Below are 13,523 nucleotides of genomic sequence, written 5' to 3'. Positions count from 1 at the left end.
GAAGTTAGATATCTCTACGTACTCGAGGAACTCCTCAGAAATGTAGAAAGATATGGCTTAGTAAATTAAGCAAAAGAGGGGGAAATCTTTAAAAGCCAGCCTAATGAGGACTGAAAACATTCAACAGTAGGTAGAATCGTGAGTTGATTAAATGTCCCCATTAAATGGGGAAAGGGAAGGTAGAGAAATTGTCCTGCCCAAGTCTCTGCAACCCCAGCAAATCAAAAGCCATGAGATTGTACCACACATAGTTCACAAACCAGGAAGGTTTATGTGACTAATGCTGAATTTACCTGGATCAGGTGTATGAAGTCATATTTCTTTCCTACATTCCACTCTTTTGCCTGCTTTTCATATTCCATGGATGTTAACTGGTGCCAGGTAAATGAGACATTGTTGAGATCAGAAGAATTCTTAATTGCTTCTGTTTATGAAAAAAACAAAAGAAATTTAATAAGGCAAAATATATGTTCCGATATCTTCCGTCAACAGTAATGCAATGCTATACCTTTGTATGCCAGAATATGTTCTGGGTTGGGCTCTATGACTTCATTGTTAATGAAGGCTCCTGGATGCTTGGATTGGATTATTCTGATCATTTTCAAGTCTTGTTCTCCTATACAATAAATGTGCATGAAATCTTTATTAAGAATCTTGCTTTTTCAAAATCACAGTTTATGTTTAACTCACAGTGTAGTTTTGGATGTTACACATGAGCAACACCTGCATAGTATTAGCTTCTAGAGTTTTATAGGCGATTCAAGACCCTGCACACATTGCAACCAAGAACTGCCAGCCCCATGTGGATAAGCGTTATTAGGCAAATCAAGCATCTCTCATAGGACACGTGTTTGTGACATCCAAAGCCATCCTCTGAAATGGGGAGCATGGCAAAGATCTCTTTTATATAGAGATGACACCCAGGTCTATCTGATGTTGGGCGGCCGGTCGAGCTCTAGTCCAGAAGATCTACACAGGGCGTTGCAGGCCGTGGCTGGTTGGCTCTGACTGAGTCGGCTGAAGTTAAACCCTGTTAAGTCAGAGGTCCTGGGCCTGAGTCGGGGTGGTCTGGGGTTGGGGCTCCCTCTCCCGACCTTCGATGGGGTGACTTAGGTGCCAGCGCCAGAGGTTAGGAGTTTGGGAGTGCTCCTGGACTCCTCGCTAACTATGGAGGCCCAGGTGGCAGCCACCGCCAAGTCAGCTTTTTACCACTTTCGCCTGGTGCAGCAGCTGGTTCCCTTCCTCGACCGCAGTGACTTGGCCACAGTGATCCACGCAATGGTCACCTCGAGGCTAGACTACTGTAACGCTCTCTACATGGGGCTGCCTCTGTCGCAAATCCGGAAGTTGCAGCTGGTGCAGAATGCTGCGGCCAGGCTGTTGATGGGTCTTCCTAGCAGGGACCACATCTGGCCTGTTCTGAAAGCACTGCACTGGCTGCCGATAGCGTACTGAATTCGCTTCAAATTGCTGGTTCTTACTTTTAAAGCCCTATATGGCCAGGTGGGCCCTGCGGGACCTTGCACAGTTCCGCAGGGCCTGCAAGATGGAGCTCTTCCGCCAGGCATTTGAGTAGGAGCCGCCACTACTGTACCATCATTATCTGGCCCGGGAAGAAAGAACAACAGCGCCAAGCGGAACAGACGGCACTGAGTGGGTATAACAGCATTAATATGTCATCTATTAGAAAATCTATTCAGAACATCCAGAGCACTTAATAATAATAATGTCATAATATTGTAGAAATGATTTTTAAATGGTTTTAAATGTGTTTTATGTGCTGGCTTATGCCTGATTGTGAGCCGCCCTGAGCCTCCGTCAGCGGGGAGGGCGGGCTATAAATTGAATTTATAAATAAATTTTAAAAATAAAGAAGCAAATTAAATCTCCAGTAGTACCAATTCCTATTTAGCTTCATTTATATCAGTGAAAGTAAGGCCCCGGTCACACGGGCCGGATAACGCAGGGGGAGGCGTGGCTATTTGCACCGTGGCAGTTTGATCCGCAACTATGCGGTCAGACGCGACAGCGGCTTCCTCCTTTGGCCCCCACGGCAAACAGGACGGCGGGGGGGGGGGAAGCTGCGTGCTGGCGCGATCACACCGGGGGAATCCACATGCAGACCATGGCAAGCCATTTGCCAGTAGGTTGTCCCAGGTACTTTTTTAATGCACATCTTCAGTGGGATGCCATGGGTTCGCCACGGGAGCGCTACGCCTCCCAGATGTTCCGGTGTGATCGCACCGGAAAACTCTGCGGGAGAATCGTGCCTTCAGTGCGGCAAATGCTCCATGTGACCTGGGGCCTAAGAATACCAGTTACGAATGAAATATATCACACTGGAAATCACATGGTAAATATTACTGTTGCTGCTGCTGCTCTTAATGCTTTGCTACCAGGCTATTGGTAGTGGAAAGTACTGTCAAGCAGTGTTCCCTCTAAGCTGAGTTAGTGTGAGCTAGCTCACAGTTTTTTAGCCTCCGGCTCACACATTTTTGTCTTAGCTCAGGAAGGACTGCTCCAGAGCAAACAAATTTATGCAGTAGCTAAATCACTTGCTCACAACTATAAAGCCAGTAGCTCACAAAATAGAATTTTTGCTCACAAGACTCCACAGCTTAGAGGGAACATTGCTGTCACGTCACAGTCACTGTTGACTTATGGCGACCCCATATGGTTTTCAAGGCAAGAGACGTCCAGAGGTGTTTTGCCCTTGCCTGCCTCCATGTCACAACCCTGGTACTCCCTGGAGGTCTCCTATCCAAATACTAGCCAGGACCGACCCTGCTTAGCTTCTAGGACCTAATGAGATTGGGCTAGCCTGGACTATCCAGGTCAGGACCAGGATATTAGCTGCATTTTATGGTTTGTGTGTGTTTCATGAAATTGTTCTGATATCTGTGTTGACTTATACTGATGGAAGCAAGTCATTTTTTGGCTTCGAAGAAGAAATATTGAATTTAACGAACTGCTAACCTTAAAGTGAAACAGAGTACATTGCTGCATTCCTTACCTGTGCCACTTCCCACACCTAGCACATTGATAGTCGATTTTCCATTTCCAAGACTGAAATTATAAGCATTTATGATTACATCACATTTTATTTTATTTAACTGCTTGTTATTTTCACTAATGCATTAACAAATGGTCCCAAAACTTTGGATAGGAAAATATATAATGCATGTTCCTCCAAATTCACATCATAGCTTACTGAGAGCCCCAGCTACAGTATGAGCATTCTGATAGCAAGTGGTAAAACATACGTACTTAATATTTTGTCACAAGGTGCCACAAATGTGCAGACTTCGGAAGGGAAGTTGTATTTATTTATTTATTTATATACTTTATATCCTGCTTTTCTCCCCAATGGGGATCCAAAGCATCTTACATCATTCTGCTCTCCTTTCTTCTGTTTTATCCTTACAATAACCCTGTGAGGTAGGTTAGGCTGACAGTGTGTGACTGGCCCAAGGTCAGCCAGCATGTTCCCATGGCAGAATGAGGATTTGAACCTGGGTTTCCCAAATCCTAGTCCAACACTTTAACCACTACACCATGCTGGCTTACAACTAGAGAGTCCCCTGGCAACTTAAAGACTTAAGGGACTATTGTGGCCTATGTTGTCATGGTCTAGAGTCTCCATCATGTGCGTGAAGTATGTTCTCTCATTTGGGGGCTTGCACTGCACCTATGGTCACATGGGGGGAAAGATTTTAATTGAGGGGGGTCAAAACACAATTAAGTGCAAAATAGGCATGTGACCATTTGATGCACACCCCCAATTTGTAAACAGATAAGAACAGTAATTATTAACAGCAGCAGTAATACATGAAAATAAGGATGGGCATGAACCAGGAAAATGCCGTTCAATTCAGTTTGAGGTTCATTGCCAAACTACGAACCGAACCACGAACCGAACCAAACCAGGAGGCAAGTTTTTTAACCGAACAGGTTTGTGGCTCCACAAGCCCTGTTGAAAGGGACCATAGTCCCTTTAAACAGGGTTTACAAAAACTGGGCAAAACAGCTGAGAGGCAGAGAGCATCTTGCCACCACACACTGTTTTTCAGGCTGTCTTCTGCAGTCACTGTAGTTTAAAGGGACTCCAGAAGACAGCCTGAAAGAACTGAGCTGCGGGGATGTCACAGCTCAGGTGGGGTGTCACCTGACGCTGCCACCACTCTGGATTTAGGTTCCCTTGAGAAGGCCCAGAGCATCCTCCCAAGACCTTCAGACCTCCCTTTAGGCCAAATAACAGGCGTGAGGACCAGGCAGAGTAAAACAAGGAAAAAGTTTATTTTATAGGAGGTCAAAGAACAAAGGTGCAGAATAATAACAGTAAGTGGGTGAAAAGAAAAGAAATCAAATGCCCTAACACATCTAAATATACCTTCCCTAGCTCACTATCTCAAGTGGCCTTACACTACTCACCCTTCCCCCAGGATGAGGGTCTCTCCCCTGCAGCAGCCTTCCTTCCAGCTCTGCCCTCTGGATGAAAGAACAGCTCTTCCCTGCTGCTCCAGAACTTTTATTCCAAGTCCTCCTCTTTTCCCATTGGTCCATTTTGGCTCCAAAACCTCCCAGGAGCTTCTGGGAGTTGTAGGCCCAGCCTCACCTACTGCTAGCCAGGCTCTCTGGGCCTAGTAGGCCACTGGTGGCACAGCCCAGATCATGACAGGGGATCACCTCCCTGCAGTGCAGCTGTTTTTCGAGTTGTCTTCTGCAGTCCTTTTAAAGTTTAAGGGGACTGCACAAGACAGCCCAAAATAGCTGAGCGGTGAGGAGCTCTTCTCTGTAGCACAGTTGTTCTTCAGGCTGAGCACCTCCCCACCACTCAGCTGGTTTTGCAGCTTTTGCAAGGAACAGAAAGCAGGGGTTTAAAGGGACTCAGAGTCCCTTTAAATACCTGCTTTCTGCTCCATCCACAAACCACCACAAACTGCTTTAAAAATTCATGGTAGTTCATAAAGGTAGACCTGTCATGGAATTCTGTTCAGGAACCACGAACAGGGCAAAATTTGTGACGAACTTGGCTTCGTGGTTCAGTTTGTGCCCATTCCTACATGAAAAAACAGTGTTGCTATACTTGCTAAATTGATTTAGATTTGATTTGTTTTTCTGTTGTTTTCTGTAAGTATTTTGAGGGGTTTTTTTCCCTACTGTAGGTATTTCCAGAAGAGGTGACTTCCATTCATTACAACACAACAGATGGTGTGTGTGTTCACATCAAAGGAAGTACTGGAACAAGGCCCAGACTTTTAATGTTGTCCACTATCTCAGTTGTTTATCCAAAAAATCAATTCTAAAAAAAAAATCAGAAAGGACACACATCAGCTTTAGCATCTCTTCCTGATCTAAACAAGAATATGCCCAGAAAGCAGCCCTGGTAGTATTCTACCAAAGTGTGAGATTGTGAAAAGTTATAGAGCCTTAAAATAACAGAGAGGTCAATTTAAACTAGATGCCCTAGGCATGCCGAACTGGGGGACATGCTTTGCATAAAGTGAGAGAATCTGGCAGCCTGCGTGGCCACTATCAGTGAAAATGAGCCAAAGAATTTGTACAGTTTGTGACCTGCTAAACCTAATGCAGCCCACCAGATGTATATGGTGGCCCATCTTAAGACCCATTGATATAAACTGGAAAGATTTATGGACAAGCTTAACATTTTCAGTTTATTAACAAGACTGGGAAGTGCTCAGCTTTAGCTGAATTAGTGTTGAAGCAGAGATATTGTGGCATTTTGCAAGTGATAAATGGATGAAGATAGTTTTATCCTCCCCTTCAGTTCAAACCTGATCCATGGAGGTGATCTACAGCAATGGTAAAATAGGAACCCATAAGCATTTGACCATTCCTTGAAGCACTGGCACTATGTGATATCTTCTCCACATGTTTTGTGCTTGTTCCTTACCTGGCCACTATATTGGGCAGCTCCTTCTTATTGAATTGGTCCATGCACTGGTGTTCAGTTGAATGGTCTAGGAATGACTGAAAGGCCTTTGCGTACTCCTCCGGTGTAAGGCTTCTCATGCTGTGGGTCACACAGAGCTCTTTGGGAAGTGAAGCTGTATTGGTAATCGTTAATAGCTGGAGAGAAATGTCACTGTATCACAAGCCACAATGGAGAACTTCAGTCTTCTTGACAGTACAAAAACTCAGCAGATCAGGATAGGCAAAATAATATTTAATATTTAAGAAGCTTCATTGGAATGAACAGTGCAAACTTTATAGATGGAGAAGTGTCAAGAAATTGTGTTATTTAGGAGTTAGGTACTCTTTGGCACACGCCTGATTTCCAGCTGGAGACCTTGCCAACTTATCTATTAGGCCAAAACTATTACTCTCAGTTATTTACTACCAACATTATGCAATTAAGAAGGGTACGACTGGCCATCAATATTTATTTCCTTCACTATGTTTCCCCCCGAAATTAAACCCAAACAAATGGTGACCATATAAACTAAGCTTGTTATTCCAGTTTGGTCCTTGCCTCTGTCAAAACAACTTTATTATGATGTGTGCTAATTTGCTGCTTACTCTCTACCTATATGGATGGACTGGAAATTGCCAGTTCAATGTATCTGAAGAAGTGTGCATGCACACAAGCTTATACCTTGAATAAAACTTTGCTGGTCTTAAAGGTGCCACTGGACTTAAACTCTGTTCTGCTGCTTCAGACCAACAAGGCTGCCCACCTGGATCTATCTGTTCCAGATGCTTTCTACTGTACTCATTATCACCATGTTCTTCTCATCTTTCTGCAGGCATCCAAGCAGCCATTCAGCACTCACAGATGGAAGGTCATTCCTCACCTGTACTGAAAGCGAAGCTATCGGAGCAGCATTTACAAGAAAGGAAGTCCTGGCAATGGCTCCTATACAGGGAGCCCTTTGGGGCAAGATTCTGGTACCTAGGGACGTTGCTTAAAATAGGAAATGTAGTAAGTACAGCTTTATCCTGCATTGGAGGTACAGGGATGCATTAAACTTTGCCCATTATTGGCTTTCATGCAGCATTCAAAGGCATAGGAACCCTTAAGGAACAAAAGAACAGCAACCTCCATTTTCCTAGTAGGCATTTGACTAATCATGGCCCCGGTCACACGGCAAAGTTGCTGCGAGAGAGGCACGGATGGTGGGCGGATTATCCGGGCACGATCACACCCCAACATCTGGGAAGGGGAGTGCACCCGTGGCTTACCGCCGACAATGCGCCTTAAAAAACTAGTACCTCCAAGGAACTAGTAAATGTTTGCCATGGGCTGCCTCCAGATGCCCGTGGTGTGATCGCGCTGGCGCGCGGCATTCCCCTCCGGTCCCTCGTTTACCCGCCGGTGCCAAGGGAAGGACCCGTGGTGTGCCGCCGGTGCGTCTGATCGCGTAATTGCACATCAAACTGCACCAGGGCAATTAGCCACGACTTCCCCCCGCGATATTCAGCCTGTGTGACCGGGGCTTATGTTTAATTTAAAAAAACAAGTGAGGGTTTATTTTAGCTATCTAATATCTTTGTGTTATTTTTATATCTTGCTTTTTATGGTGTTTTAGCTGCATGTGCTGATTGGTACTTTCCAAGCAGGGGTAATCTGGAGCAAGGCAAAATCAATTGGTGCCTACCATCCATGGGTAATGCCACGGGGGATAACAGAGTTGCTTCTGATGCCGTGAGATTGGCCATCAGTGTTGCTCTGCTGCCTTTCTTCCCTACTGCTTATCCTGTGCTGTTGGCTTTGAAGCTGGGGGAGCAGCTAGTTGCTCTGTTATCAGTTCTGCTGTAGCTGGATCAAAGGACTGCCCTATCCATCATGCAGACATTTTTTCCAAGTAGTAACTCCATTAAAACAAAAAATAATGAACATTTTTCATTTTCAGAAATACCTGATTCATCTGAAGAGGTCAACAGTGTATCTCTCTCGAAACGGTCACTTTTTAATCTCCTAGAGCAAAGAAGAGAGAATAGTTCTTCAGAAGACTGAATAACTACTTGCCTATCCCTCTGTTGTCAGCACAAGCAGCCCACAGTTATCCTCCCAACCCTATGACAAGGGAACATGTGGTCATTTGCATACCTGGCAACGTAACCATCAGCTTCATCTATGGTTCTAACCACAAGCAACCTGGGACCATTCATAGGACAAAATCCGTTGGGGAATACTCCACCTCTTACGCAGCAGTCTGTAATTGTGCTTGGCTTTGTTTTGCAGACTCTGATTTCGTAAAGATGAAAGCACTGTTAATGGCTAATTTAGATGATCATTTGCTACTCACTCTCTGAAGAACGATAGGTTAGGTCTCTATGATCTACCCTCTGAGAGTCGACCATTCCCTTGCAACATGGATGACAGATGGCTCAAGAGAGGCAAATCTCTGACATGTAGCTCACTGATTCGATTTTGATCATAAAATCAGCAACGCTATTTTATTGTTCAAAGGTACACATCATGCTCAACATATAAACATACTTTGGTCTGTCTGGGCTGGTATTTTCTATTCTGACTGTCAGTGACTCTCCAAGAATTCAAACAGGGGTCTTTCCTGAGATATTTTTAACCAGACAAGCTGGGGTTTGAATCTGGGACCTTGAGCATGAAAATCATGTGCACTGTCTCTAAGCTATGACTCTTCCCAAACAATACCTTCCCAAATAGTTAGTTTGAATTTATATTCAATATAGCTTATTAGCTCATATGCTATTACAACATTCACTGATTTCACAGCAGCACTCAAATAAGCTCCATATTTGCATAACCCCACCCACCAAATACGTTCCAAACAGGTTAACAGATTTTACACTTACTATTGAAATACGTTATTTTGAATGGGGGAAAGGCTAGATGGCAAAAGAATCAGCATTCAGTTTCTCCACGCAGATGCAGAGCATTCCTGTTTTTGCTTTTTTTATTTAAAGAAAGACACATGCTACTGTGTTCCTTGTAATTTTGTACCTTTGCCTGCTTTTCCTGCCAGCCGGAAGATACTGAAACCATCACCCAAAACACTTGAAATGCTCTCTGGGTCCTGCTAATTCATCTAGTATTGTCCATGCATTTTCAAGCCACTCTTTGAAGCCGTAAGGGCTATTTACTTTAAAAAAATGAAAATGGCCTTTATTGTTTAGGTGTTATGCCATGGACAAAATCATAAAATGCACAAGGCATTGGAGTGTGTGTCTCTGCACCACATAAAACTAAACACAGGGAACAGTCATTGTGTTCCAATGGACTGAATTATGATATCAGTATCCCTCCAGAGACCCTGGGCGGTGTCAAGGAAGGTAAGCACTCTAAAACTGCACGTAACACTACAATGTGTGACCTGTCTCCAAATAATGGTGTTGGAGTGTTTGTAAAAACCCTTTCACTGTTTCAGATTGTAAGAAGGTGAGCAATCCCTGTTGATTCACAGCATAGCCTACTTCTCTATTGTGGTCATAAAGGTTGTCGATAATAACAATAAATCAACAAAGCAGGTCTCCATCTTGAATCAGCTATTCAACACAAAATCAGTATTCTCTCCTGTGATAGATTCTTGCTCAAATCAGAATGATTTCCCTTACCTTTTCACCTTTGTCACTGGCTTGTAGCTGGATCAAAGGACTGCCCTATCCGTCATGCAGACATTTTTTCCAAGTAGTAACGACATTAAAACAAAAAATAATGAACATTTTTAATTTTCAGAAGTTATGTCAGTCTTGCTCTCCTGTGGTTTATATACTCCAGCTGAATGCCAATACATGAAGTACAGTACGCAGAAGCAGCTAGTCTTCTCTCGCTCTACTCATCCTTCTCTATTTCCCCCTCATCCATTTCAAAGCGATATCTGATTTGGATCAGCAGTGCTAAAGGTTAGAGACAGATTTGACTCTTATGGTGATATTTTCATCTGTTACTGTCACTGTATGCCAATTGCCTATCCAATAAGAAGTCTTCCGTGACCTGTAGTATCAGAGAATGTCCTTCCTCACACCTGTTATCACACCCCCACAAGCTGCTTGAATTAGTATACTCTAGAAGATATCTGATCCTCATAACCATAGATAACTTATGAAGTCACTCAGCACGGAAATTTTCTGGAGACTGTCTGGAGACATTTCAGCGTTGATAGAGAGCACACCATTGCTCCATTCTGTACAACACCAAGCTCACTGTAGGTACTAAATATACACAGAGCAAACAATACAGTAGGCAGCATTTATAGCAAGCCATATACTATAGCTTGCTGTTAATACTGGTCAGAGGCATCAAGTTACATTAAGAGTATTTGATTTACGATTCTCTGATCTACCTCTTCTATTAGGTTCTGGGGTGACTACTGAGGTTCAGTTACCAGCTAGCAATGGTGTGCACATAGCCAAGTGATAAGCTGTTTGTCTGTAATGTAGCATTTATATTTCAAATTACCTCTTCATATGAGCTGTTGTGACAAGTTGCAGTAACGCTTTAAAATACATTCTCATTTGTTAGTCCCTGGACAGAAACTGTAGAGACTATAATTATCATGTATGAAAAACTCTTCCACCACCAGCAGCAACCCCTGTTCCAGTCAGTTGATTTTCCACCTGCTATATTAAATAAAAGTCAGTTTCCTGAAACACTTGAAATGCTCTCTGGGTCCTGCTAATTCATCTAGTATTGTCCATGCATTTTCAAGCCACTCTTTGAAGCCGTAAGGGCTATTTACTTTAAAAAAATGAAAATGGCCTTTATTGTTTAGGTGTTATGCCATGGACAAAATCATAAAATGCACAAGGCATTGGAGTGTGTGTCTCTGCACCACATAAAACTAAACACAGGGAACAGTCATTGTGTTCCAATGGACTGAATTATGATATCAGTATCCCTCCAGAGACCCTGGGCGGTGTCAAGGAAGGTAAGCACTCTAAAACTGCACGTAACACTACAATGTGTGACCTGTCTCCAAATGATGGTGTTGGAGTGTTTGTAAAAACCCTTTCACTGTTTCAGATTGTAAGAAGGTGAGCAATCCCTGTTGATTCACAGCATAGCCTGCTTCTCTATTGTGGTAATAAAGGTTGTTGATAATAACAACAAATCAACAAAGCAGGTCTCCATCTTGAATCAGCTATTCAACACAAAATCAGTATTCTCTCCTGTGATAGATTCTTGCTCAAATCAGAATGATTCTTCACATATCCCTTACCTTTTCACCTTTGTCACTGGCTCCATGTTGTCTATGAACTTTCTGCAGACTCTTTCCTTTTTCAGTATGTCAGTCTTGCTCTCCTGTGGTTTATATACTCCAGCTGAATGCCAATACATGAAGTACAGTACGCAGAAGCAGCTAGTCTTCTCTCGCTCTACTCATCCTTCTCTATTTCCCCCTCATCCATTTCAAAGCGATATCTGATTTGGATCAGCAGTGCTAAAGGTTAGAGACAGATTTGACTCTTATGGTGATATTTTCATCTGTTACTGTCACTGTATGCCAATTGCCTATCCAATAAGAAGTCTTCCGTGACCTGTAGTATCAGAGAATGTCCTTCCTCACACCTGTTATCACACCCCCACAAGCTGCTTGAATTAGTATACTCTAGAAGATATCTGATCCTCATAACCATAGATAACTTATGAAGTCATAATATTAGAGCCCTCTTTAATACATAGAAGAGACTCAGCACGGAAAGTGTCTGGAGACTGTCTGGAGACATTTCAGCGTTGATAGAGAGCACACCATTTCTCCATTCTGTACAACACCAAGCTCACTGTAGGTACTAAATATACACAGAGCAATTGTGGGTACTAAATATACACAGAGCAAACAATACAGTAGGCAGCATTTATAGCAAGCCATATACTATAGCTTGCTGTTAATACTGGTCAGAGGCATCAAGTTACATTAAGAGTATTTGATTTACGATTCTCTGATCTACCTCTTCTATTAGGTTCTGGGGTGACTACTGAGGTTCAGTTACCAGCTAGCAATGGTGTGCACATAGCCAAGTGATAAGCTGTTTGTCTGTAATGTAGCATTTATATTTCAAATTACCTCTTCATATGAGCTGTTGTGACAAGTTGCAGTAACGCTTTAAAATACATTCTCATTTGTTAGTCCCTGGACAGAAACTGTAGAGACTATAATTATCATGTATGAAAAACTCTTCCACCACCAGCAGCAACCCCTGTTCCAGTCAGTTGATTTTCCACCTGCTATATTAAATAAAAGTCAGTTTCCTGCTTCTGCCCTGTCTTGCAGGGCCCGTTCATTTGTCCTCGTTCTCTAAAGGGCTATCTATATGTGGTGTGCAAGTATATTCAAGATACCCTTCATTAGAAAAAAGATGTGGCGACCTGTGGAAATGTATTTTGGGTTTCTAAACTTTTCCCTGTTCTACTTGGTTTTATGATGAACTTTTTGGATTGCCTTGTAAGCTTCACTCACTGTTAAAGAAAAGAAAACTCTGAATTAAGGAAGACGCACTAGATCACCAACAAGCAGTCATACTTAGATCCAGGGGTCGTTTCATAGAAACAGAGCTAGGGGAACTCATTAGCATAACTCACTAGCATATGCCACACCCCCTGACATCAGGGGGTGTGGCATATGCTAGATGTGGCGACCTATGGAAAATGTATTTGGGGTTTCTAAACTTTTCCCTGTTCTACTTGGTTTTATGATGAACTTTTTGGATTGCCTTGTAAGCTTCACTCACTGTTAAAGAAAAGAAGAACTTTGAATAAAGGAAGACACACTACATCACCAACAAGCAGTCATACTTAAATCCAGGGGTCGTTTCGTAGAAAAAGAACTAGGGGAACTCATTAGCATAACTCACTAGCATATGCCACACCTCCTGACATCAGGGACCTGGCGGTGGACCTGCAAGGCTGGCGGGAGTGCAAGGAAGCCCCGCCAAGGCCCTCCCTGGCCCCAGGCAGGCAGGGGTGGGGAGAGGTGGGGAGGAAGCAATTTAACCTCCCTCTTCTCCTGCCTCCTCCTGGCTGAATGAGGGCTGGAAGCGGGGTGGCCGGAAGCAGGGGGTGGGGCTTCATCGTGTGCCCCGCCCCCGCACCTCACCCGGGGGAACTGTGTTCCCCCGCGATCCCCCCGAAATGACCTCTGCTTAGATCTAATTAAGAGGCAGCCATGTGTGACTTTGGCTGGCCCGTAGCCACGGTGGGGCCTCCCGGGGCCATGCCCCCTCAATTTAAAGCCATGCCCCACAAAAACTCTCTTTAAAACCTTATTTTAAAAGTAATTCTTTCCCTGTATGAATTCAGCCATGCCGTGTTGCACTTGGCCAAGTAGTTTAGCCGGCAGCTGGCTGGTCCTGCAGTCCTCCATCCATCCAGTCCTGCACTCCAGGCACTGGCCCCCTTCTCCTGCCAATAAGATCAGCAGCAAAATTAGCCAGCTGCCAATCCCCTCCCCTCCCCGAGGAGAAGCCACTAGACATTGCTGGTCATATTAGATTCCATGTCAAAAATGAATGCTTTTGCCAGGCTTCAGCTAGTGCACCAATTGCATCCATTCCTGGGTCAGTCAGATCTAGCCATAGTGATC

At 43.7% G+C, this 13,523-nt stretch overlaps 1 protein-coding gene across 1 annotated transcript; it reads right to left on the bottom strand.

The window, feature by feature from the left end:
* Nucleotides 1-293: 293 nt before the first annotated feature.
* On the bottom strand, nucleotides 294-11,384 carry LOC107107645 (carnosine N-methyltransferase 2-like; the record flags this gene model as incomplete). Its single annotated transcript, XM_015407946.1, has 7 exons — nucleotides 11,163-11,384; nucleotides 8,072-8,209; nucleotides 7,881-7,939; nucleotides 5,915-6,068; nucleotides 3,014-3,066; nucleotides 509-616; nucleotides 294-424 (listed from the first exon to the last, which is right to left on the bottom strand). Coding segments are annotated over exons 1-7 (762 nt in total), but the record flags the coding sequence as incomplete, so codon positions are not given.
* Between the last annotated feature and the right edge of the window lie 2,139 nt (nucleotides 11,385-13,523).

This window comes from Gekko japonicus, unplaced genomic scaffold (assembly GCF_001447785.1).
Source record: "Gekko japonicus isolate JY-2015 unplaced genomic scaffold, Gekko_japonicus_V1.1 scaffold6360, whole genome shotgun sequence".
NCBI classification, from domain to species: domain Eukaryota; kingdom Metazoa; phylum Chordata; class Lepidosauria; order Squamata; family Gekkonidae; genus Gekko; species Gekko japonicus.
This window is presented reverse-complemented; position numbering and strand designations above follow the sequence as displayed.